At 40.5% G+C, this 26,097-nt stretch overlaps 1 protein-coding gene across 7 annotated transcripts in view; it reads left to right on the top strand.

Annotated features, from left to right (window-relative positions):
* The window catches only part of csnk1db (casein kinase 1, delta b), a 61,420-nt gene extending 39,785 nt beyond the window's left edge, over positions 1-21,635 (top strand). For 5 of the 7 annotated variants that reach the window (XM_068058155.1, XM_068058159.1, XM_068058160.1 and 2 more), the window contains exons 8-9: positions 399-538; positions 19,833-21,635. In XM_068058155.1, the coding sequence (XP_067914256.1) occupies positions 399-538; positions 19,833-19,883 (191 nt within the window). In that variant the 3' untranslated portion in view covers positions 19,884-21,635. Of the gene's footprint in view, positions 1-398; positions 539-9,245; positions 9,309-19,832 lie in introns of all 7 variants that reach the window. The other 2 variants (XM_068058156.1, XM_068058157.1) reach the window with 2 other exon arrangements.
* The last annotated feature ends 4,462 nt before the right edge of the window (positions 21,636-26,097 follow it).

Raw genomic sequence — 26,097 nt, forward strand, 5'->3', positions numbered from 1 at the left:
AAGAGCAGAGGTCAGTCATGTATCCCACCACACAATTCAGGAGGTAATCAGTGTAAAGACTTGAATATCTTTACGATAGGGATGGAAACTCTCAACATATTCTTGGGTACATATGTAAAGCATTTGAAATTGGGAACTTTTCAAAATAGCTATGAATACAACTTGGTCCAAAACTGGACACCAAGGCCGGAAATTAATTTTTAAAAACAAAGTTTTCTGCTCACCCATAAACCTCCCTAGTTCGCTACCATAAACACTTACACATAATAAACTTAACTTTTGGTGGCAACACTCTTAAATGGTCTTAAACAAATGAATATTCAGTTTACTCAGCAGATTTTTTTTTTCCATGATTGTGAAGTAGGACTGCTTTGAACTGACTGACATTTATTCTTCAGCTAACACATCTCCACGTCCTGTCTCTGGCATGGAACGGGAGCGGAAAGTGAGCATGAGGCTACATCGAGGTGCTCCTGTTAATGTTTCTTCAACAGATTTAACCGGACGTCAGGACACATCAAGAATGTCAACGTCACAGGTATGATCACTTAACTACAAATAGTGAATTTCCTAAATTTGATACAATGTAGAGAATTCTTTTAAATGGTTAGAGTCATAGAGTTAGAAGGTTACAGCACAGGTTACAGCACAGGGTTTATAGGGTTACAGCACAGAAACAGGCTCTTCTGCCCACCGTGTCCATGCCAGCCATCAAGCCTATCTATTCTAATCCCATTTTCCAGCACTTGGTCTGTAGCCTTGTATGCTATGGCATTTCAAGTGCTCATCTGAAGACTAAAATGTTGTGAGGGTTCCTGTCTCTACCACCCCTTCAGGCAGTGTGTTGCAGATTCCAACCAGCCTCTGGATGAAAAAAGAATTCTCAAATCCCCTCTAAACTTCCTGTTCCTTACCTCAAATCTATGCCCCCTGGTTATTGACACCTATGCTAAGGAAAAAAGTTTCTTCCTATCTACCCTATCTATGCCCCTCATAATTTTGTATACTTCAGTCTGGTCCCGCCTCAGCCTCCGGTGCTCTAAGGAAAACAACCCTAGCCTATCCAGTCTCTCTTCATAGCTGAAATGCTCCAGCCCAGGCAACATCCTGGTGAATCTCCTCTGCACCCACTCCAGTGCAGTCACATCCTTCCTATAGTGTGGCAGATGTGGACCAGAACTGTACACAGTACTCCAGCTGTGGCCTACAGCTCCATCATAACCTCCCTGCTCTTATATTCTATGCCCCAGTTAATAAAGGCAAGTATCCCATATGCCTTCCTAACCACCTTATCTGCTGCTGCCTTCAGTGATCTATGGACAAGTACACCACGGTCCCTCTGACCCTCTGTACTTCCTAGGGTCCTACTATCCATTGTATATTCCCTTGACTTGTTAGTCCTCCCAAAATGCATCACCTCACACTTCTCCGGATTAAATTCCATTTGCCACTGCTCTGCCCATTTTACCAGCCCATCTATGTCATCCTGTAATCTAAGGCGTTCCTCATTGTTTAGGACCCCACCATTTTTTTTGTCGTCTGCGAACTTATTCACGTCTAAATCATTCATGTACACAACAAACAGCAAGGGTCCCAGCACCGATCCCTGTGGTACAGTACTGGTGACAGGCTTCCAATCGCAAAAATAGCCCTCGACCATCACCCTCTGCCTCCTGCCACTAAAACAATTTTGGATCCAATTCGCCAAATTGCCCTGGCCCCATGAGCTCTTACCTTCTTGACCAATCTCCCATGTGGCACCTTATCAAAAGCCTTACTGAAGTCCATGTAGACTACATCAACTGCTTTGCCCTCATCTACACACCTAGTCACCTCCTTGAAAAATTCAATCAAATTTGTTCTGGGGATTTAAACCATCTTTTGACCAACTTAATAAAAATCTGCAATCAGTATAAGTGACCATGAAGATGACAGATTGTTGTAAAACCCAGCTGGTTCACTAACCTGCTTCAGAGAAGGAAACCTGTCACTATTACCTGGTCTGGCTTGTTTGCAACGGTAGTCCCACAGCAACGCAGTTGACTCTTAACTGCCCTTTGAAATAGTCTAGCAAGCCACTTGGTTGTACAGGGCAACTAGGGATATGTAGTAAATGCCAGCCTTGCTAGGGGTGCCCGCATCCTGAGTTGCATAAAATTTGATGCAAATCCATGTAAAGACTTTGATGCCTTTTTTAATGTTTTTGTTGCAACAATTTTCATTTCTCTCCTCCCCACCCCAATTCACAAGGTGGTAATGGCTCATATTGGGGTGTCGTTTCATGGGATGTGGCAGCGCTCTATTACCATTCTCAAGTTGCCATTCTTTTGTGAGCCAAAGTGGTGGCAGTCAAGCTTATCACAATTAAGTTGGCACCACCTCTTCCTTTTTCCCCTCTTCTAAAATGGTCAACTCATATGGCTCCAGAGACACCCTCTGGTACTTCATTCAGGTGGTCATTATTCAAGTGTGATCTTTGACTATAAATATTGGTTTCTATGTTTCCAATTGGTAGAAAAATTAGCTTTCAATATGGGTCCTTTGGATAGTGACCAGGAGGAGAAACTAGCGAAAATTAAACACGAGATCAATGGGAAGAGATGTCGAAGCGTTCGCCTGATAGTTTCAGTATATTATTCGATCCATGTTATGCTAGTCCTTTTTGTTACGGACAGGTGATAAACAGTGTGAATAACTTCCACTTCTCACTTCCCAGCTGACCGCATTCGTGTTTTGTTACAAATGATGTGTTACTCCGAGTGTTTTAGGATCACATGAACAGAGAAACGGCGGGTTTTCTCATAGGTTTAAAAAAAAAAACGAATTTCGCAACCTTCATCCACTCGTGCATTCATACACAAGAATAGATGGCGAGAAAGGGTAAGATGCAATTTAAGTTCAAAGGGAGGCAAGAGCTCATGTATCACAGAAAACCTGTTGTTTCTTCTCGGGAGGAAAAGTTGTTTCAAAGATGCTGGCCTGGATGTTTGTAGTCATGAACTTGAAGATTTCTGGTCACAAAAACTTCAGACTGGAGGCAGTGGTCACTTTAAGTTGTCTGTTGCAGGAAGTTGAATTGTAGAATTTGCAGCAGGGCTTCTTCTTTGTGCTGGTCTGATCTCTAAGCCTTTGGCAGGACTGGCTTTTGTTTTTTTTTGATCTCCCCTCTCCAGAGGGCTACTTTTTAAGGTAAAACTCCATCACATTTGATTTTCTGTTAGGTGACACATGGCCCTCTCCCCTGGTGCAACCACACAATGAACCAGGATATGGAAACCATGGCTATCTGTTGATGTCTGAATGGGGGGACCATTTTGATATAATAGTGTTACTCCACTCCTATTCATTTTGTTTTGGGCTGTGAGTCAGCTTGTCCCCAGAATCCTTTGTTCGTCCATGTAGATAGGAGTCATCAATACGCAGTGGTGCTCTTTTCAGTCTCCAATGGGTTCTCCCCAGAGCTATTCAGATGCAGTTAGAGTTTCGTCTTTACAGATGGGTTTGTTGGATTTCCAGTACAGGAGGGGTTATGTGATCACTGCTCCATTTTGACTGTGGTTTAGTTTAACAGTTGACTTTTTAATTTCATAATTCCTCCAATTCATTATTCATTTCATCATGGCTCCTTCCGTGCATGAATTTTTTTTTTATCCAGCCTCTCTGGTGACCATCAATCATCGGCTGTATTTTATGAGTGGTATTTACACACATAATTCAGCACGCCTAATGGCTAGTTTAAGAAAAATATTGCCATTGGTTGACCTTTTCAATGTATTGGGTGTTTATCTTGGAAATTGTTGGCCAGGAATGGCAAAAACTAAATGGCTAGTTCTAAAAGGGTCAAGTTGTTAGATATTCATGTTAATTACTTGATTGCATTCATTTAGAACACAAAAGAATAACTGAGATCAAGCCTAAGAAAATGTTATAATAAAATATGACAGTCAGTAATGTGATTAATTCCATTGCTGCTATTAACGTTCAATAAATGCATATTTGTATTATTTCTAAACCTTTCCCCATGGCCAAATAAATCTTCCATAATGTACAATGGAAATTGTACCTTCATAGTTCCAACTTCCAGCTTGACTGTTAGTACTAGACCAATATTTAAATCTTTGGTGTCCTGAAATCATTTTTGTTATCTATTATTTTTGATCATTCTTCTAACCATCAAGGAAATGCACACTCCCTATTTAACTGTCCTTCCTGTCTCAGTTCTTCCCCTAAACTTTCAGCTGAACTATGTGTACAAATACTCTCTCTCTCTCTCTCTCTCTCTCTCTCTCTCTCTCTCTCTCTCTCTCTCTCTCTCTCTCTCTCTCTCTCTCTCTCTCTCTCTCTCTCTCTCTCATATGACTGGACAAGCTGTAGCAGGCTATTTTAAACCTCTTTCTAATTATTTTCAAAAAAACATCTGGCAGGTAATACAATAACACATTGTGAAAGGTTCATCTAAGGAACAGAAAGGTCATGGCATGCCAGCCCCTATTAAGCTTTTCAGTGCATTTATTGTGTTCTTTAATCATTTATTAGATTTCCATTGTGACTGTGGATAACTTCAGACAAGTTAATATATGTGAAATATTCAACCTTATAGAGGCAACAATTAGTTTTAAATTGTGTATAAATGTATTCCGCTTGCTTCAATTAGTGGGGAGCTTTTAACCTTAATTTAAAAGATATATATTGCATCATAAGTGAACCTTCATCTTTTGTGAAAGTTCTACATTTGTTTAGACTGAATTGAACAACACATGTCTTTGCGTCATGTGCTAACAGTAAAAATATAACTGTACTATTCAATAACTAGTCAAAAAGAATAACAGATTGGAGAATAACTAGAGGTCTTTTCACTTGTGTATCAGATCCATATATCTCACTCGCGCCAGCAGCATTCAAGAGTTTTCAGAATTTTATACTTTTGGAAAAAGTGCCCATATTCAATACTCTTTACTCAGCCATTCTGTGCATTCTCAAAGTACTTGCACTATGAACAGTTTAGATGTAAGTGTGCATAGCTGTCAATGGGCAAAGTAATAAGGGGGTTAGAGCAAAGAATACTTTGTTTTTGGTGAAGCATTGGATATGAATTTCAAAATTAAGCTATTACGACAAAGGGTGTTGTTTGCTCACGTCTTAATAAGGAAGTGGTAGGTTGATGGTTATCTATGCAACTTAATCATAAAGGGGAAGTTGGCTTATCTGTGTAGAAAGTTTCTTAAGTCATTCCTTCAGTTCCTTTTCTTCCTGTACTCCCTTTACAACCCAAACCACTTTTAAAGCAGGGAGTGGTTAAACACAAAAGTCAAGGCTGAGGAAAGGCTGTGTACAGCCATCAGAGATGAATCTTTCGTGTCAAATCTTGTATTCCTTCAAAGCTCATCATTAATTCCAAGCGTAGATGTGGTTTGAGAACTCAGCTGAAACTAGTAATGAGGGTGTTGAAGTTTTTGTTTTGTGGAACACCTGGAGGGAGGGGAACCTGGGCAGCAAATTAATTAACTGTGGAGCATCAAAAAAAATCGTCCTTGTAGCCCTTCTACAAACTGCAGCAGTACTCTTCAAAACAGGAACATCAATGGTTTTAAATGTTGTTAGACTGAATGTGAAGCTTTCCTGGATAGTGACAGTATACTTTAGTTCAGAGTCACAGGATGTCACTTCTGAAATATTTACAAATGGGGAAATAAATTATAGGAAGAAACTGTTTAACTGGATGTGTTCTTTTACTGCCTTTGGCAGAGGTGAATGTACTAAATGTTACCAACTCTCCCAACTCGGAAGACATAATGAGAGGTAGGAACTGTGCCCAATTGCCCCCTTCCCACCAGCACCTCAAAAAAAGAAGACAAATCTTAAATGTAGCTCATCTTTACAGATTTGAGTGCAAGTAAATAGAAATTGTGTATCACCTGGTTTTCCTTTACAGATGTTTCTGGATGAATTACGATGGCGGTTGTAAGGATGCATTCCTGGTAAATGTGAAAGTGAGATTATAGCCTACTGACTCCAAAAATAGTTGTTTGTTTAAAAAAAAAATAATCCACACCTACCCTAGCTTTCTAATTTCTGGTACAATGCATTTCACACCTTCCTAGTAATTTAAATTTTCAGACAATTGCTTGTTTTGTACAGAGATAATACTTCAGTTGTTCTCTTTTCATGGAGACTTGCTTATTAAAAGAAGAACCTAGCAAAGATTTCTGTTAAAAACAAACTTTAATGTAAAGACTCAAGTCACTAACTGTATTTGGAAATCATGTTTCTTCCAAAAATGATTTTACACTAAATCCTTTCCTGAAGAATACTACTTTCTTATTTTCCTCCCCAGCTGTGTGCAGGTCACTTGCTGTGGAGGAGCAAACAACCCTGGAAAACACCCAAGGCTTTCACCTTGCAGTGTCTGGATTATTTTAATGAAGTAGAAAAGTTGCATTGCAACAATTCTATATTTACATTAGATGGGCTGGTTTGGATTGTGGTATAACTGTAGCATGCTGTTTGTGTGTGCGTGGGCTGGTGATCTGTGCTTCAGGTAACAATCATGTCTGCTTGCAGCATTTACATCATGCAGTGTTGAAACATTTTAGGAAGTGTTTTTCAAGGCGTATTTAAAGAACTTGACAATTTGAATTGAAATTACTAACCGTCTCAATTTTGTAGGTCTATTTTTACTCTGTCTCCTACTTCCAACAGTTTGAGTTTCACCATAGTTCTTCAGCATGCCTGAGCTCAAGCATTAAATGTTTAAATCTAATATGGTTGAAAATCATTCATTGTGACTTTCTGGAAGAAATTAAATGGCTTCATGTGTCAGATAATATTGTTGCTTGGGAAATATTCTCAAAGGAATAATGCAGTAGATAAAATCATGGTACCTGTATAACCTAACAATGTTTTCATTGCTACATAAAATTGAAGGCAAAACCTTTTGAATATAGTTCCTGCAAACTTCCAAAAGCAACTTGCTAACAGATTATATTTATTCTCAAACAATTTGAGGTGATTCTATGATACTGCAGTGTTATATCTGGAACTTTCCACCTGAACAGTTTGTAACCTTCATACTGTCTTCACTGTTGAGGTCCACGTAACACTAAAGTTTTACTCAAATTAAATTGAAGTCTTTTCCAGCTGTTTAGTTACCATTGTGCACTAATAGTTCTGTAGTCTTGTCTTGTTCCTGTTACGTCTCCAGATCCTTCTACTGTGAGTTACCCACTTATCAGCTGTTTTTAATCCTTTTTTGACATTTTTTATTACTTCCTTTCCTTTATTTTCTTTCCATTAATACTAAACTTCCAAGCTTTAGACAATGCCAAATTTTATGAACCACCTATTCAAGATATTCTGGACTTCTGTAGTGTACAACAACATCAAGTTGCTTTTATATAGTTAAAAGCAAAATACTGCGGAATTCTGAAATAAAAGCAAGAAATGTTGGAAATACTCAGCAGGTCTGGCACCATCTGTGGAGAGAGAAGCAGAGTTAACGTTTCAGGTCAGTGACCTGCATTTCCAGCATTTCTTGCTTTTATATAGTTCCTTTAATGTAGTAAAATGTCCCACGGCACTTAACAGGAATGTAATCAAACAAAAGGAAATGGCACCAAGCCGAAGAAGGATACATAAGGACAGATGACAAAAGCTTGGTCAATTAGGTAGATTTTTAGGACTGTCTTAAAGTAGGAAAGGTGGTGAGGTGGGATTTAGGAAGGGAATTCCAGAGCTTGGGGCTTAAACAAGTGAAGGCACAGTTTCCAATGAGTGAGTGAGTTTTTGGAGGGTTATAGGCTTAGAGAAGGTTACAAGGAAAGTGAGAGGTGAGGCCATGGAGGGATTTGAACACTAGGATGAGAATTTTAAATTTGAGCCACTGATGGACCAGGAGCTAACGTAGATTAACAAGCACAGGGGTGAAAGGTGAAGGAGGAAACTTGGTCCCAGTTTGAACACAAATAGCATTTTGGGTGAACTCCTTGTTGGAGGGTGGTCGATCGGAGGCTGGAGAGACAAGCATTGAAATAGTTGAGTCTGGAGGCAATAAAAGCATGGTTGAGAGTTTCAGCAGCAGATAGGCTAAGCAGTGGCAATATTAGAGGTGCAAGTAGACGGTGATGGAGAGGATATGGAAGCTCAGTTCAGCGTCACATATGGCGAGGTTACAAACTATCTGGTTCAGCTTGAAACAGTGTCTAGGAAGGGGGCCGGAGTCGTTGACTAAGTTACAGAATTTGTGTAGATAGTGGCTTCAGTCTTCCCTATGTTTAATTGGAGGAAATTTCTGCTCATCTAGTATTGGATGTCGGACAACGTAGAGGCAGTGGAGGGGTTGAGAGAGGTGACGATGAGGTAGAGCTGGGTGTCGGTGTACATGTGGAATCTGACGTATTTCAGATGATGTCACCAAGGAACCCGCAAGTAGATGAGAAATAGGAAGAAGCCAATTGTAACTTCTAAAATCTTCACATCTCTTTATGGTTATGATTTGAGGATCAGCAACAGCTAATCTAGACTCTGCTAATCTCCTGGTTATACTGCCAGGTGTGGAGTGTATTTTCATTGTAATTTCAATTTGTTGGGAATAAGAGGGTCACATCAGGTTACTAGTGCTGCAATAAGCTGATGTGGTCATGGTCTGCAGTTGGTTCAAAGTGCTGTGAACGAGTTAAAAACTGCCAGCAGTCATTTTGAAAGAAGTTGTGTGGAATCATGCTCGAGAATATAATGGAAGTTGAAATGTAAATTTTATGGACATAGCATCCATAAGTAGGAAATGTATACAGCTTTTGAATATTCACTGATACTTTTACACCAAAGATGGCCAGAGAAGATGCTCTTGAAGTGACCAGCTTTGTACATCAAAAATAATTGAAGTCTGAAATTTCAGCCCTGTGGGCACAATTAGAATGTTGCTGTTACCAACACTTAGGTGGATTGTTCTTAAGAGTCCTGAGCTAACACATGGCTTGAATCCTAATAGATAATTTGTACTTCTTTGGGCTTGGACTGTGATGTCCAAGTTCTTGCTGATCTATTGGTTCATTGGAGTGTGGATTAACAGATGGAACTTGTTATCCCAATAAATTCTGGATGATGTACAATTTCATAACTCTTGATTATGTCCAACTTGCTAATTTAGCTGTACAGATCATTACTTGAGTGTTACAACTCATTGTTAACGATGGTTTTGTGTGGGTAGTGGCATGGATTACAAATGGCTGTCTTTTCCCCCACCTCAGAATAGCCTCCCCTTCGAGCATCATGGCATGTAGCTGGTCCACACGCACTGAAGGCAGCACTAGGTGAGTTTATCTCAGTCCCATCTCATTGAAGTAAAAGAGACCGAGGATGGTAGGGTTTAAGCACGTCGTGTCGGGATCAAACATCTAATCATCCCTATAAAGTGCCATGAAATCCCCACAAATAATCACACTGCAAATGCAAGATCTTTCTCATTTTTCTTTTAATTTCAGGTAAATATTGATGTCTCAGCTTTTGTATAGAGGTATACAGATATAATTGTAAAGAACACTAATGGTTTGTTCTCACTCTTATCTTGTGTCCTACATTCCATCCTGTACAATCTGGATTATTATAAATTTGTATTCAGTGCATGAGAAAGGAGGACATCGCTAATTATATTGGAGTCTTCAGCTGCTTTTACAGTGAAACTGTTAAATATTGGTTCCTAATTTACAACAGCTTCAAAAATGGTAACCACTCAACGCCAATTCAGAACTAGTACTGCAGCAATTGGACATTGATACTCTTGTGTAAAGAGTTTATTTCCCACTACTTCCACCAAAATATACTGCAGAGCATGCCACACTTTATAAGACAGTACGAGAGTGGTCAAACTTGGCCTATTTTGTAATGAATTCTCAATCAGATTCAGTACAGAAAGCTTTGAAATACATGTGAACTTACATTATCCAGCACAATAAGAGTATAGCTTATGCAATTGTACTAGAATGCAGCATCAGGTGGTACCAGTATGAATGTAGTCTGAGAAATCAATACGCATTTCTGAAGGTTCAGATTGATGATATGTATGCACATATAAAACTTTGGGGGTTGGGGGATAGGGCAAGATTCTGCTTCATTTTTTACATTACAGGTCTGTGTCTAAGAAAAAACCTCGAAGCATGGATATTGAAAAGTAGTTCAACGTTTCCATGCTAAAAGTGGAAGATCAGGTGGATTTTTGCTCTTATATTGCCTGGTGCGTTCCCCCAATCACTTACTGCAATCCTTCATCCTGCTTGCAGTCTCTGCACCCCACCCCTGAGAGTGCATCCTGGCTGCTATCTTTCTTTGGAGCCTTAGTTTGCATTTTCCAGTTTTAGTGTAGACCATTTCTGCAGTGAATCTTCATCTTTGTAAGTTTCGCCTTTATTTCCATTGAATCTGCTTGTGAAGCCTTGTTGCACGGTGTCCTGCTTTAATGATGATACCTAGTTCAACACTTGCTGCAGGGGGGAGTTTTGCAGTGTTGCAACATTTTTGCTTTAAAAAGGAAAGTGGAAAAAGGAGGAGATACGTTATTTAAACTGAAATTCCTGTACAACCATTTGAAATACACTGGTTCAATAAATTAATAGGTCATTAACAGATCTGTAGCATACTGTTCTGATAGATCATGGTCTAATGTTTAAAACCATTAAACAAATTAATGGAAAAGAAGGGGATGGTAGTGGCTGGTATTGTGGTATTAGCACCTATCTCCAGCATGAGACAATGCGCAATTCTGCATTTCATGTTTGGAGTATTACTTTTTAACCCCAGTTTTCTTCTCGTTTTTCTCTATGAATTGCTCAAGGAGCTGTACAATAAAAACAACTTTTACCTATATAACCGGGTGATATTCTTTATCAATGCTGCTCCCTTTCATTTGTTTTATTTAAATCATATAGTCATCATTACAGTGCTGGCTATGTATTAGGGGAGTATATGAGCTAGTTCAGTTGCAAGTTACCAATTGGTCTGCTTAAAAAAAAAAATCAGCAATTATTTGAGTACAGAGAAATATGTGTTGTAGGCTTAGGATCATGACCAAATACACCAGTGACACTGGGGCCACCTTGTACATTTTGGTAATTCCAAATTTGTTTTTATTTAAACACTGAACAAAAACATTACATTAAGGTTCAGCGCTGCTGAATAAACTAAATATTTTGATCTCCTTTTTGCACTAAGGAGAAGTGAAGTAAATTCAAGCTTAATATTTCACCTTCAATTCTACAAATTAGCATGTTGACGCAGTGTATAAGATGTGTGGCCCATGCCACTACCTGATAGTTTTCATTGCGATGACTGAAAGGTTTAGCTAATCATTGCATTGTCACCAGTTACTTCATACGAACATATGAATTAGGAGCAGATGTAGGCCATTCAGCCCCTCTAGCTTGCTCCACCATTCAATGAGGTCATGGCTAATCTGTTTGTGTCTCGAATTCCATCTACCCCGATAATCTCAGATTCTTTCTGGGCAAGGAAATCAATCTACCTCCGCCTTAAAAATATTCAATGACGCCATCTCCTCCACCTTCTGAGGGAGCAGATCCAAAGTCACACAACCCTCAGAGAAAAGATTTCTCCTCATCTTGGGCGGCGCAGTGGTTAGCACCACAGCCTCACAGCTCCAGCGACCAAGGTTCAGTTCTGGGTACTGCCTGTGCAGAGTTTGCAAGTTCTCCCTGTGACCGCGTGGGTTTCCGCCGGGTGCTCCGGTTTCCTTCCACAGCCAAAGACTTGCAGGTTGATAGGTAAATTAGCCATTGTAAATTTCCCCTTGTGGTGGTAGGAGAATGGTGGGGATGTGGTAGGGAATATGGGATTAATGTAGCATAAGTATAAATGGGTGGTTGTTGGTCGGCATAGACTCGGTGGGCCGAAGGGCTTGTTTCAGTGCTGTATCTCTAAATAAATAAAAATATCTCTGTCATAGATCATAGAGAGATACAGCACTGAAACACGCCCTTCGGCCCACCGTATCTGTGCCGACCAACAACCATCCATTTGTACTAACCCTGCATTAATTCCATATTCCCTACCACATCCCCATCTTCCCTCAATTCTCCTACCACCTACCTGCACTAGGGACAATTTACAATAGCCAATTTACTTATCAACCTGCAAGTCTTTGGCTGTGGGAGGAAACCGGAGCACCCGACGGAAACCCACGCGGTCACAGGGAGAACTTGCAAACTCCGCACAGGCAGTACCCAGAATTGAACCCGGGTTGCTGGAGCTGTGAGGCTGCGGTGCTAACCACTGTGCCACCCTAAAGGGATGACCCCTAATTTTAAAACCATGCCCCCCTAGTTCTGGACTCACCCACAAGAGGAAATATCCTTTCCACATCCACCTTGTCAAGACCGTTCAGGATCTTATAAACTGCAATCAAGTCTCCCCTCACTCTTCTAAACTCCAGTGAAAATAAGCCCAGTCTGTCCAACCTTTCCTCATAAGATAACCCATTCATTCCAGGTACCAATCTAGTAAAACCTCCTCTGAACCTCTTCCAGCACATTTACATCCTTCCTTAAATAAGGAGACCAAAACTACACAGTGTTCGAGATGTGATCTCACCAATGCCCTGTGTAACTGAAGCATTACATCCTTGCTTTTATTTTCAATTCCTCTCTTAATAAAGGATAGTATTCCATTAGCCTTTTTTATTACTTGCTGTACCTGCATACTAATGTTTTGTGACTCATGCACGAGAACACCCAGATCCCTCTGCACCTCAGAATTCTGCAGTCGTTCTCTGTTTAAGTAATACTTTTGTTTTTTTTTATTCTTCCTACCAAAGTGAACAAGTTCACATTTTCCCACATTATAATTCATCTGCCAGATTTTTACCCACTCACTTAACCTATCTATATCGGTCTGCAACCTCCTTACGTCCTCTTCAAAACATACTTTCCTACCTATCTTTGTATCACCATGTCATCGTTCCCCTTATCCAAGTCATTGATATAAATTGTAAAAAGTTGTGGCCCCAGCACAGAACCCTGAGGGACTCCACTTGTCGCATCCTGCCAATCAAAAAAAACATTTATGCATGCTTTGTTTTCTGCCAGCCAGCCAATCTTCTATCCATGCTAATATGTTACCCCCTACACCATGAGCTCCTACTTGGTGCAATAACCTTTTATGTGGCACCTTGTCAAATGCCTTCTGGAAAACAAAGTACAGTATGTCAACGGGCTCCCCTTTATCCACAGCGCATGTTACTCCTTCAAAGAACTCCAATAAATTGGTTAAACATGATTTCCCTTTCACAAAACCATGCTGACTATTCCTGATTACCGTGAGTTTTTCTAAGTGCCCAGCTATAGCCTCCTTAATGATTGATTCTTACACTTTCCCCATGACCAACATCAAGCTAACTGGCCTATAGTTACCTGTTTTCTGCCTCCCCCACTTCTTGAATAGAGGGGTTATATTTGTTACTTTCCAGTCTGATGGAACCTTTCCAGAATCCTGTGAATTTCGAAAAATTAACACGAACGCATCTACTATCTCATTAGCCACCTCTTTTAAGGGCCTGGGATGAAGCCCAACAGGACCCGGGGACTTGTCAGCCCGCAGCTCCATCAGTTTGCTCAGTACCGCTTCCTTGGTGATTTCACCAAGTTCCTCTCTTCCTTCCACCTCCTTATTTACAGCTATTACTGGAATGTTTTTTGTGTCCTCGAAAGTGAAGACAGAAGCAAAATATTCGTTCATTTCATCCACCATTTCCTTATTATTTACTCCACATTCTCACTCCCTAGAAGACCCAACACTCACTCACTTACTCATTTCCTTTTTAAATACCTGTAGAAACTCTTGTTATCCGTTTTTACATTTCTAGCTAGCTTCCTCTCATACTGTAATTTCTTTCTCCTGATTAACCTTTTATGCCTTCTCTGCCGTTCTTTATATTCTGACCAATCATCTGACCTGCCACTCATCTTTGCACAATTATATGCTTTTTCCTTAAGTTTGGTGCTTTCCTTAACTTTAGTTAACCATGGATGGTGAGTCCTCTCCTTAGAACTTTTCTTTATAGTAGGAATATACTTATCCTGAGTATTCTGAAATATCTGCCACTTCTCTATTGATCTATCTCCTGGCCTAGTGACCCAGTTCACTTCAGCTAGCTCAGCTTTCATGCCCATATATGTCGATTAAAATCACCCATGAATATTGCCGTCCCTTTATCACATGCACCCAATATTTCTTCTTCCTACATTGTGGTTACTGTAAGGGGCCTGTAGACCACTCCCAGTAATGACTTCTTTCCCCTACGAGTCCTTATCTCCACCCAAAGCGATTCTACATCGTGATCTCCTGAAACAAGGTCATCTCTAACTATTGCGCCAATGGCATCCTTGATTAACAGTGCTACCCCTCCACCTTTACCTAGCTTCCTATTCTTCTTGAATGTCATATGTCCCTCAATATTCAGAACTCAATCCTTGTCATCCTGCAGCCACATCTCCATGATGGCTATCAGATCATATTTATTTGCTTCAGTGTGCGCTATCAGTTCATCTACTTGGTTTTGAATGCTCCTTGCATTCAGATACAGAGCCTTTAGTTTTGTCTTTTTGTTATCTTTGTATCATATAGTCTTGGCTGTGGTATCATCTTAGGTTTTTTCTCTCTGTCCCTTCCTGCCGTTCTCTGACCTTCAGTTCCCATATTACTATTATGCTCTCCTGCCTTGACACTACCCCCTTGGTCTGCTATATTTACCCAGGCTCAATCCCTCACCACCCCCCCCCCCCCCCCTTGTTTAGTTTAAAACCCTCTCTACTTCACTAGTTGTACAGTTTGCTAGAACACTGGTCTCAGCACGGTTCAGGTGCAGACTGTCCCAACGGTACAGCCCCCACTTTCCCCAGTACTGGTGCCAGTGCCCCACGAACCGAAATCCACTTCTGCCACATATTCATTTCACTAATCTTTTGTGCTCTCTACCAATTGGCACGTGGTTAAGTTAATAATCCAGAGATTATTACCCTTGAGGTTCTGCTCTTCAATTTGTCTTCATACTGTCTAAGCAGATCCTCTTTCCTTGTCCTACCTATGTCTTTGGTACCTACATGCATCATGGCAACTGGATCCTCCCCCTCCCACTCCAAGTTCCTGTCTAGCCCTGAGTCGATGTCCCAAACCCTAACAACAAAGCCTTGAGGACCCGCGCTCTCGGCTGCACAGAAAAGTGTCAAACCCCTTCACTATACTATCCCCTACTACCACTACATTCTTTTTTGCTTCTCCCCCTCCCCCCCCCCCCCCCCCCCCAACCACTTGAATGTACCACAGTGCCATAGTCTGCTCATCCACCTTGCAGACCTCGCTTTTGTCTACACAGGTTGAGAACACCTCAAACCTGTTTGACAATTGCAAAATCTGAGGCTCCTCCATTACTGTCTGCTCTGTCCCTTTACCTGCCTTATTCACGGTCACCTCCTCCTGTCCCTCACTGCTGACCAAAACAGATGACCCTGTTCTAAGAGGTGTTACCGTCTTCTGGAAAAAAATGTCCAGGTATTACTCCTCTCCCTTAAGTTGCACAGTGTTTGCAGTTTGGCTTCCAGATCAGTAATCCTGATTCGGAATTCCTCTAGCAGCTTACACTTTCTGCAGACGTGTTTGTCCTGGATTGCCTTGGCATCCAAAAGCTCCCACATACCACAGCTGCAACATAACACCTGTCCTGCCATTGTTACTTATGCTATTAATTTTCTGTAATTACTTTTTAATTGACTCTCTTGCTATTTCCCAATCTAATTAGTATGAGTAAATAAAACCTTACAATTTGTAAAATTACCTGAGTTTTCATACTTTCTACCACAAGAAATGGTAAATGTTCATTAGACTGCCTTTTTGTCAAAAGTAGAAAATGTCATTTGAGTCTGCATTTGCATATTCGTCATTCTTCAAGGTGAACAATATTTCAGTAGATAGCCTGTTAATGGTTTTGCTTCGATACATAGTAAATGCATACTTGTGACACCTGAACAACACTACATTTAATATATCTCAAAATAGAGTAATTACAAGGTTGAGAATAAATTGTGTCTTAAAGGTGTGCAGTCTTTCAATTTGGAGAATTTGTGCTTACACCTTTGGGAATAGTTTTTTTTGATACTGTATTTAAAGGCCATTGTTGTGTGTTGCCGATGACTGACAGTAATTTCTTGGATGACATTTAAAGGATCATAACCTCAGTTAGCCACTTCAAATTCAAAAAACATGAAATTGTTTGCAATTTCAATGTAAAACATTTAGTTGAAATTTCAAAGTCAAGTTAAAGTGTAAAAAGTTCACCAGTTGAATTTGAAATGCTCCAAATCTAGTATCTCAGTGCATTTTGGTCTGTTCAGCTGTGACTAGCTTCATTGGTTCTTTACTCCTATTGCAAATGTATATTATATGTAGACCCATGCATTGAACCATATTACTACATAAGAGTGTAATGTGGCTTTTTATATCTTGAGTGGAGTTCTGCATAATAACTTAGTCATTTAGAAAAGTCCCTTCATTAAAATGTAAGAGGGAATCTTGAATGAGTATTTTCTTTTTAAAGTTGTTCCCTCAAGCTTTTTCTTTCGGGGAATTAGTTTCTCTGAAACCAAAGTATAGCTGCTTTGTAAATGATCCTGTCTTTGAACAAATAATATTGGTGTTATTTAGAGTTTCTCTGGAAGTTAAAGTCCTATTCCTTGGACAAGAACTAAGAGCAGTCCAGAATAAGAATAATTAACAGGGGAAGATGGGGTAAGAATAGAGCTGGGGCGAATAAATTGGAGTCAGAAGCTGGCAGGAAAGCTGGTAGATGAACAATCTTCAAAGAAGAGACAGCTCAGGCACAGTCAAGGTATGTTCTCTCAAAGGGAAAAAGGTAGGACAAACAAATCCAGAGCTCTCTGGGTGACAAAAGAGGCAGAGACTAAGATAAAGAAGAAAAAGTGAGATTATGACAGATTTCAGGTAGAAAATACTATTGAGAAGCAGGCTAAATATAGAAGGTCCAGAGGGGAAGTGAAAAAGCAAATAAGAGAAGCAAAGAGAGAGCATGAAAAGAGACTGGCAGCTAGCCTTAAAAGAAAATCTCAAAGTGTTCTATAGGCATATAAATAGTAAAAGGGTGGTAAAAGGAGGAGTGGGACCGATTGGGGACCAGAAAGGGGATTTACACATGGAGGCAGAGGGCATAGCTGAGGTATTAAATGAATACTTTGCATCTGTCTTTACCAAGGAAGAAGATGCAACCCAGGCAATGTTGAAAGAGGAGGTAAGTCGGACAATAGAGGGGTTTAAAATTGATAAAGAGGAAGTATTAGATAGGCTTTTTGTACTTAAAGTTGATAAAGCATCAGGGTCGGGTGAGATGTATCCAATGATGCTGAGGGAAGTGAGGGTGGAAATCGCAGAGGCACTGGCCTAATTTTTTCAGTCTTCCTTAGACTCTGGGTGGCGCCAGAGGACTGGAGAATTGCAAACATTATACCCTTGTTCAAAAAAGGGTGTAAAGATAAGCCCAGCAACTACAGGCCAGCCAGTTTAACTTCGGTGGTGGGAAAACTTCTAGAAAAAATAACTCAGGACAAAATCAATAGTCACATGGACAAATGCATGTTAATTATGGAAAGCCAGCATGGATTTCTTAAGGGAAAATAATGTTTAACCTGCTGAAGTTTTTTGAGGAGGTAGCAGGGAGGGTTGGTGAGGGCAATGCTGTTGATGTGGTGTACATGGACTTTCAAAAGGCATTTGATACAGTCCCACACAACAGACTTGTGAGCAAACTTGTTGCTCATGGATACGAAATTGGCTGAGTAACAGGAACAAAGAGTAATAGTTAATGGATGTTTTTCCGGCTGAAGGAAAGTTTGCAGTGGAGTTCCCCAGTGGTCAGTGTTGGGACCCTTGCTTTTCCTGATATATATTAATGACCTAGACCTTGGTGTACAGGGCACAATTTCAAAGTTTGCAGATGATACGAAATTTGGAAGCATTGTGAACTGTGGGGAGGATAGTGTTGAACTTCAAAAGGACATAGGCGAGTTAGTGGAATGGGCAGACAGGTGGCGGATGAAATTCAATGCAGAGAAATGTGAAGTGATTCATTTTGGTGCGAAGAACATGGAGACACAATATAGAATAAAGGGTACAATTCTAAAGGGGTGCAAGAGCAAAGGGACCTCGTATATGTGCATAAGTCATTGAAGGTGGCAGGACAGGTTGAGAGAGCAGTTTATAAAGCATACAGTATCCTGGGCTTTATTAATTGGGGCTTAGAGTACAGGAACAAGGAAGTTATGTTGAACTTGTATAAGACACTAGTTCAGCCTCAGCTGGAGTATTGTGTCCAATTCTGGGTGGCACACTTGAGGAAAGACGTGAGGGCATTGGAGAGAGTATAGAAAAGATTCACGCGAATGGTTCCAGGGATGAGGAATTTCAGTTATAAAGATAGATTGGAGAAGCTAGGACTGTTTTCCTTGAAGAAGAGAAGGCTGAGAGGTGATTTGATAGAGGTATTCAAAATCATGAGTGGTCTGGGCAGAGTAGATAAAGAGAAACTGTTCCCACTCGTGAAAGGATCGAGAACGAGAGATCACAGGTTTAAAGTATTTGGTAAGAGAAGCAAAAGTGGCATGAAAAACTTTCACGCAGCAAATGGTTAAGGTCTGGAATGCGCTGCCTGAGAAAGTTGTGAAGGCACGTTCAATTGAAGCATTCAAAAGGGAATTAGACAGTTATGTGAAAAGGAAGAATGTACATGGTTATGGAGAGAAAGCAGGGGAATGGAACTCAGGGAGTTGCTCTTTCAGCGAGCCTTCTGGACACAATGGGCCGAATGGCCTCCTTCTGCACTGTAACAATTCTGGGATTCTGAGATTCAACCTTAGGAAGACCTTTGACAGTGCAAATGGCCTGGTGCTCCAGCAAAAGCACACTTCCTGTATACTCTTATTGCTGTTCACAAAGGAAATAAAATATTTGGTGATAGCTCTGGGTTGAAGGGAAGTCTTATGGGACAGGTAGCTCCTGCTGGAGTTTTCAGCAGTTTCTAAGGGTTCATTTTTGTGCACTTAAGGTATGTGCTATTTATCTTGGAGATTGAGGTGGTTTCTACATTTTGGCACATTAAATATTGCCAGGCCAGATATACATTGGGTGAAATGCAAATTGCAGCTTCCGCTACCAGTCCCAGTAGCATGCCTTAACCCCTGCTTTAAAAGCACCCTGCTCAATACAGTGAATATTTCCATTTTATTTTACACCAACATCTTTGTGGTTTCTGAATTTGTTTGCAAATTTTGCAGAATTATCAGAGGATGATTTTTTTTTTGTTTGTTTTGATTGTTGCCCACGAAGAATTGGGTTAAGGTGCCTCAACTCGGCTCACTTATAAACCATACAGCATATACCATTTATAGTAAGGAGACTGTTATCCCATCAATCTGGGCTGATTTCACACACAGCTCAGAGAACTGAAGAGGTTGTGTTCTTGCTCACTGTTCTATGCAGGCCCAAGTTTTCTTGAAATTGAATTTTATTTTTAATAAGATGCAGTTTAAGAATTTAATATCCCCTGGGTTATAACTGCTTGTAATATAGAATTGGTAGCGTTAAGCCAATAGCTTTTTGGGCAGTATCCCACTTTATGCAGCTTTCTTGTGTTTGCATTTGTATTTGTATTCCACATTTCCATAGTAATATATGTCAGTGGTTAGACATTAACATTGAGAAATTTAGTGGGAGGTGCCTGACACTGGTTAAGGACTCATTTATTTTTTGTTTGCTTCTTTGGACAGATCCCAGCCCGGGTGACTTCCAGCGGCATCCATTCCGCTGTTCCTCGATGAAAATGACTCACCATGGAGGGCGGACAATGCATGGCTGATGTCCCATTCTAACCTTGAAACTCGTGACCCCCTACAAAGCAAACCGACAATACGAAGTTCTCGATGCCTTTAACTAAAATGCAGAAGGAAAACTTTTAAAAAATGTTTTTTAAGAATACCTTCGTAAGGAGACCTTTTGCCTGACTGCAGTATAAAATACAAGTTAAAAGATTGCACCCCCTGCTTCAATAGCAGGGGCTCTAAAGACGGTTTACAGAATTGACCGCAGATAGAATAGATATCGCCTTCCCTTCTCCTTCCATGATTGGCATTATGTAGCCTTTTATTACTCTACTGTACAACTGTAGACCTTTACCAGGTTTAAATATTTTGTATCACCCTGCTAAAATTGAAAGCAGCATCTATGTAGATAAGTAGAATGTTGTCCTGCTTTTATGTATGTGATGCTCATATAGGTTTGAGAATCTGATATGGAGATTGACTAACTTGAGAAATCCTGTAACACATGGGGATGACAATGAGTGTTTGTGAATTTAAAAGCAGCTGATTTTATTTAAAGCTTTCTCCAGTCTTTTGTATTCAACTTGAGTTTAAAAATGTTCCATTTTTTGGTAGCACACTGTATCAATTAATGTTTTTGGTTTATTATCTAGGTTGTTTGCACACTTTTAACTTCCACATTTTATTTTTTATAATAAAGCTGAATGATCATTGGTGCTTTTGGCCGTTTTCTATCTTGTGGAAGAGGCTGCCTACATAGTTGGCAGAAGCAATGTGGAATAAAATGGCAGTGCCAAGGCCCAGCAGAAAATGTGACCTTAAAAATCAAAATGTGGAAGAATAAAGTAAAAAGTAATGGTAAAGCTGTGTTTTGGTGACAGTTATTTTTAAAACTAATGTGTCTGATTAGTGTTGGTACAGAATTTGCTCTTGGGGTTCCCTGGCCTAAGGAGTTATAGCATCTCCATTAATCACTTAGGTGTAGAAAAGCTTTTTAAACAAAAGCTGTGAAGGACTTATACAGTAAAAATGTGAATTCTGCCATTAGCTTATAGGGGCTGATGAATTTATACATTCCAATGCTCATGCTTCAAACATATTTCTAAATCCAGCTTGAAGGTTTTTTTGAAAGCTAACTGAAATTCAGCCTAAAATGGAGTATTATAACATGGTTGCTCTAAATATTGCTTCCAGGTAGCACACTGAGGAATGGAAGAACTTGTAGATGTGTGTGTGTTTCATCAAATGCACAGTCCATCTCCTTTTTTGTAGCAGCCACACTTGTATTTCACTTCAGCATCTTGGGAGGTAGCATGAAAAGGTATCTGGCTAAATGTCAGAAATACCTTACTGTTGATGCATGCGCACTGACATGTTAAACAGGATCACAGCTAGAACTGGCATTACTGCATTAAGATTCTTCCTTTCATTTCAACAGTCCTGTGGGGTTTTTTTTTTGTAATGTTTGTGGTTAAATTAATATTTCCCATAAAGTTTGTATAGGGAGAAACTTGAAGATCAAGGTTTCCTTCCTACAACCAATTCGTCTAACTTGTGGTGCCTCTAAGATATCGGACTCTTCCAATTTTCTTTCAAGCAAATGAACCACTGTGACCTTGGGTGGCTAATTTTCCCCTCTGTAGAATGTCTGTGTATATCCTGTGTAATGCTAACAGAATACTGGTGCCCTATTTGTATTGCAGTTGTATTTGTGTACTTTAAACATGTAAATAAATTCATAATGACTTGTAATGGGTTCTCTGTATTGCTCTAAAGTTCAAAGTTAGGGCATCTTTTTAATTAAAGCTTTAGATATTTGAATATTTTCAGTTTAACTTCAATGAGCTAAAGTCTTCACCTGTTTGTGTTTACAGTTTTATAAAATTGGCAGTAGTTTGTTCTGTTGAAGTTTTGAAACAAATTGAGTGTTTATTGTATAAACCTCTTGTAATTATAGCCTCAAGTCTCTCTATCTGAACTTTATCTGCTGCCTGGGATCGTCACGCCTCTTAAGTCCGTATCCTTCCTGATGGACTTGGCAAAAGGTTTGATACCACACATGAACAAGACAGAGGAGAGAGGTCAGTCTTGTTTGACTCCAGCTTTGATCAGAAATGAATTGTGGATTCATTTCCAACCCATTTTTAAGAGCACATCCATCATGTACATTTGCAATATTCTATCAAAGGCCTTCTCCTGATCCAAGCTGATTTGAGCAGGTGTCCACCCTCTTGCCCCACACATAGATGATAGCCTCATGCAACTTAAGGATACTATCAGCGATCTTCCTGCTGAATACAGAGCAGGTCTGATCTGGGTGGATAACCAGCTCCGAAGCAGACTTGACCTGATTGGCGGTAACCATGGACAAAATTTTGCAGTCCACATTAATGGGCTACCTGTTTCTCATCTCTTCCCTCTCCTACTTCTGCTTGTAAGTGAGGATGATGGTGTCTTTCTTCCTGGATTCTAACACGGTGCCAGCCAGAAGCATACTCCTGTGCACTTGCAGCAGGTCTGCAATGCAGACCCAGCAGAGTCAAATACAAGTCGACTGGTAAACCATCGCTTCCAGGCGTTTTGCTCACCTCGAAGGACTGGTTGGATTGTCTTTGTCAGACTTAGCAGGTGATCCAGACTCTCCCACTTGCTGTCATCTAAAGCCTCCAAGAGAGAGGGTAGGTAAAACTAGAAGGCCATGCTGTTTCTCGGCTTCACATCATAAAACCTAGAATAAAAGGATTTGCTGATTCTTAGTATGTTTAGCTATGGGAATGTTACTGAGCTGTCGTCTTCCTTCAGGTTACTGATCGCAGAGTTCTCTCTACCTTCCTGTATTTTTTCCCCAAAAAATTTACGTTATGCATAAAGATTTGCAGAACTGCATTACAAAACAATTCAAATTACACATTTCAGATACAGAACCATGAAGTGCCTCAATTCTTGTCATTCCATTTTAACTGAAATGTATATTTGCATTACATAGTAAAAAACATTTTGGTGTATACAGCCGGAGGGGTTTCCCATGAGTCCAGCCCCTCAGTTCACTATGGCGGGAGGACCTTACACAGTAGCCTTTCCCCATTGAGCCTTTGCGGCAGCTGTCCCAAACTTTATTGCGTCCCTCAGCACGTAGTCCTGGACCTTGTAATGTGCCAGTCTGTAACACTTGGTTGTGGACAACTCTCTGTGTTGGAAGACCAGCATGTTTCGGGCAGACCAAAGTACGTCCTTCACCGAGTTGATGGTCCTCCAGCAACAGTTGATGTTTATCTCGGTGTGTGTCCCTGGGAACAGCCCATAGGGCGGCGCAGTGGTTAGCACCGCAGCCTCACAGCTCCAGCGACCTGGGTTCAATTCTGGGTACTGCCTGTGTCTGCGTGGGTTTCCTCCGGGTGCTCCGGTTTCCTCCCACATGCCAAAGACTTGCAGGTTGATAGGGAAATTGGCCATTATAAATTGCCCCTAGTATAGGTAGATGGTAGGGAAATATAGGGACAGGTGGGGATGTGATAGGAATATGGGATTAGTGTAGGATTAGTATAAATGGGTGGTTGATGGTCGGCACAGACTCAGTGGGCCGAAGGGCCTGTTTCAGTGCTGTATCTCAAACTAAGAACACAGACTCCTGCGTTACTGAGCTGCTCGGGATGAACCTCGACAAAAACCTCTGCATCTCTTTCCACACCTGTTTTGCAAAGGCACGTTCCAGAAGGAGGTGGGCAATGCTCTCTTCTGTACCACAGCTACATCGAGGGCAGTGTGTGAAGGTGGTGAGATTCCGGGCATGCAGGAAGGATCTGATGGGGAGGGCCCTTCTCACCACCAGCCAAGCTATGTCTTGGTGCTTGTTTGAAAGCTCTGGTGATGATTCTGCTAAATGACTGGCAGTCTGCTCGGGGGACCATCCAACAGAATCTACCATCACCTTTTCCCGTAGGGCCTTGAGGACATTCCGTGCAGACCACTGCCTGCTGGATTGGTGGTCAAAGGTGTTTTTCTGCACAAACTTTTCCAAAAAGGATAGGTGGTACAGCACGGTCCAACTGGATGGAGCGTTCCACAGCAATGTGGCCAGACCCATCTTTTGCAACATTGGGGACAGATAGAACTTCAGCACATGGTGACCCTTGGTGTTTGCGTACTGGTGTTCCACGCCTTCTTGCATGACTCAGATTTGCGGCATTTTAACTTGCTTTTTCTGCATTCCTTTAGGTCCATTAGACCATACACCTCGCCATAATCCATAATTCTTGTAAAACTCAGCCAGTGTTGCTCTTCATGTAATTTGCCTGGAATGATTATTTTTGCCACCAGCTTCATCTCTATCTTACCCTTCCCCCTTCCAATGGACAGATTGCTGACTCGCAAAAGCATAACCAAAATTAGAATTTACTGAGTGGGAACAGCAGGCTTTATTCAACTAGTGGGTGGTGGTGCTGCAAATTGTCTCAAATTATGTGCATGTGTAAATATTTCCAATGGGAATTCCACATGTGTGTTGAGACTTGTGTGGGGCCCAGAAGTTTGTGAAAGCAATTTCCAACTTAACAATTCACCTTAACAATTAGAATATCATCCTTCAGCAAAACACAAAATCCATGATAGGAAATGTATTCTTATTAGTTTCTGAAGAAGCCACAGTGGAGTACCTTGTCATGTTACAGTACCATTAACATTTATGCTACCATGCTGTGTACAAATTCTTGGCCAACACTTAGATAGTTCAGAAGGATATTAATTATCTACATTTTTAAAAATATCAGTGGTAATGGATTGTCTTTCAATGGAAAATCCCCATTTCTTTGTACTCCATTTGTTTATTATTTCCACACCCATTGGCACTCAGAAGATAAAGTAGACAGGTACCAATTAAATGGTTCTTGGAAACAGCGTCCAAAGACAGCAATACAAAGTACAAATATAAGATTGACAACGTCATGGTAACTGTAAGCAACAGTTAGGGTTGTGGAATGATTAGTGGGTTCATTTTAACCTCAGCATAATTCAACTCACAACTGAAACAAAGCCCTGGATGTCGGAACAAACAAACAGACTTAAAAGTGGGCCAAGTTGCTTAAAGCATGCTTGAACCTTGTCCTTTCAAGACTTGCATTCCAAAGAGACCCATTGTAGAAGAGGGAGCTGAGGTGTTTGTATCAGCTATGCTAGTACAGAATTTATGTGATGATTTTAAAATGAGAGGGAGAACAAGGTGCATGCTGTGTGCATTGGATGTAGCCTCTAGATTAACCAAGTGGCGATTGATGCTAAGAGGGAAATACTGATATCAAGATTCTCCATTCTTGAATTTTAACAATAAATAGTAAATCATTTATTATAAAGACAAATTGGTGGGATGGCCTTTGCAATAAGTGTCAGTAGAAATTCTAATTTCCACTAGTACTGTCTGTAAATTTAGGCATTCTGTTGTTTACAGTAACTACTGTTAACTGCTGGGAATCCAATACACAATTCCAAAACAATTCAACCATTAAAATATTCAATCACATATGTACTTCACAATTTTTCCAAAATCATTCTGAATAGCAAGTCTAGAAATCAAACTTCATGGCAGGACTGTCAATTCTCAGTGTTGCTGATGAGTGTTGGCAGGTTGTTTCTCAATATTTCAGAATCTTTTCCATCAATTATTTAGCTCATCATATGGTTGAGTCACACCTGCAGCTTCTTCATGCAAGCGATCTACCCAAAAACACTCAATGTTGGAGCATAAAGAGTGACTGAGCTGGAGCTTCTGCAAAAAACGCCTATTGAGGCCAAAAGGCAAATCTTATGACTCTGCAGGAATTCATCTGAAATGTGAAAGAAAAGGGAATTGTATGAAAAAACTCATTGGTGCATCTCTTTTGAAATTAAAAAATATCTCACTAATTTGCCCCCAACCCCCACTGGGTACAATTACAGGGGTGTTGGGTCCCTTTAGGTACCTCAGCCAAATTATCATTATTTGTGGGCGAGTGTTGTCGATAAGTGTTAGCAGATTGTTTGGCTGCATTGTGCATTAGTGTCGAGCTCAATTCTGCACTCATCCAATGTCCATGTACATGCACTTTTAGCAATGGTTGTCGCCTGCTGCTCTTCCCTTCCTAGTCTGAAGCAGCTGATGTCAATGGTAGCAATCTTACCACTGCCCCTGTTTAGATTAGATCAGACTTGGGAGTTTTCTCATCTGTATAGCTTAGCTTCTCAC

Source organism: Heterodontus francisci, chromosome 26, assembly GCF_036365525.1.
Source record: "Heterodontus francisci isolate sHetFra1 chromosome 26, sHetFra1.hap1, whole genome shotgun sequence".
Lineage (NCBI taxonomy): Eukaryota > Metazoa > Chordata > Chondrichthyes > Heterodontiformes > Heterodontidae > Heterodontus > Heterodontus francisci.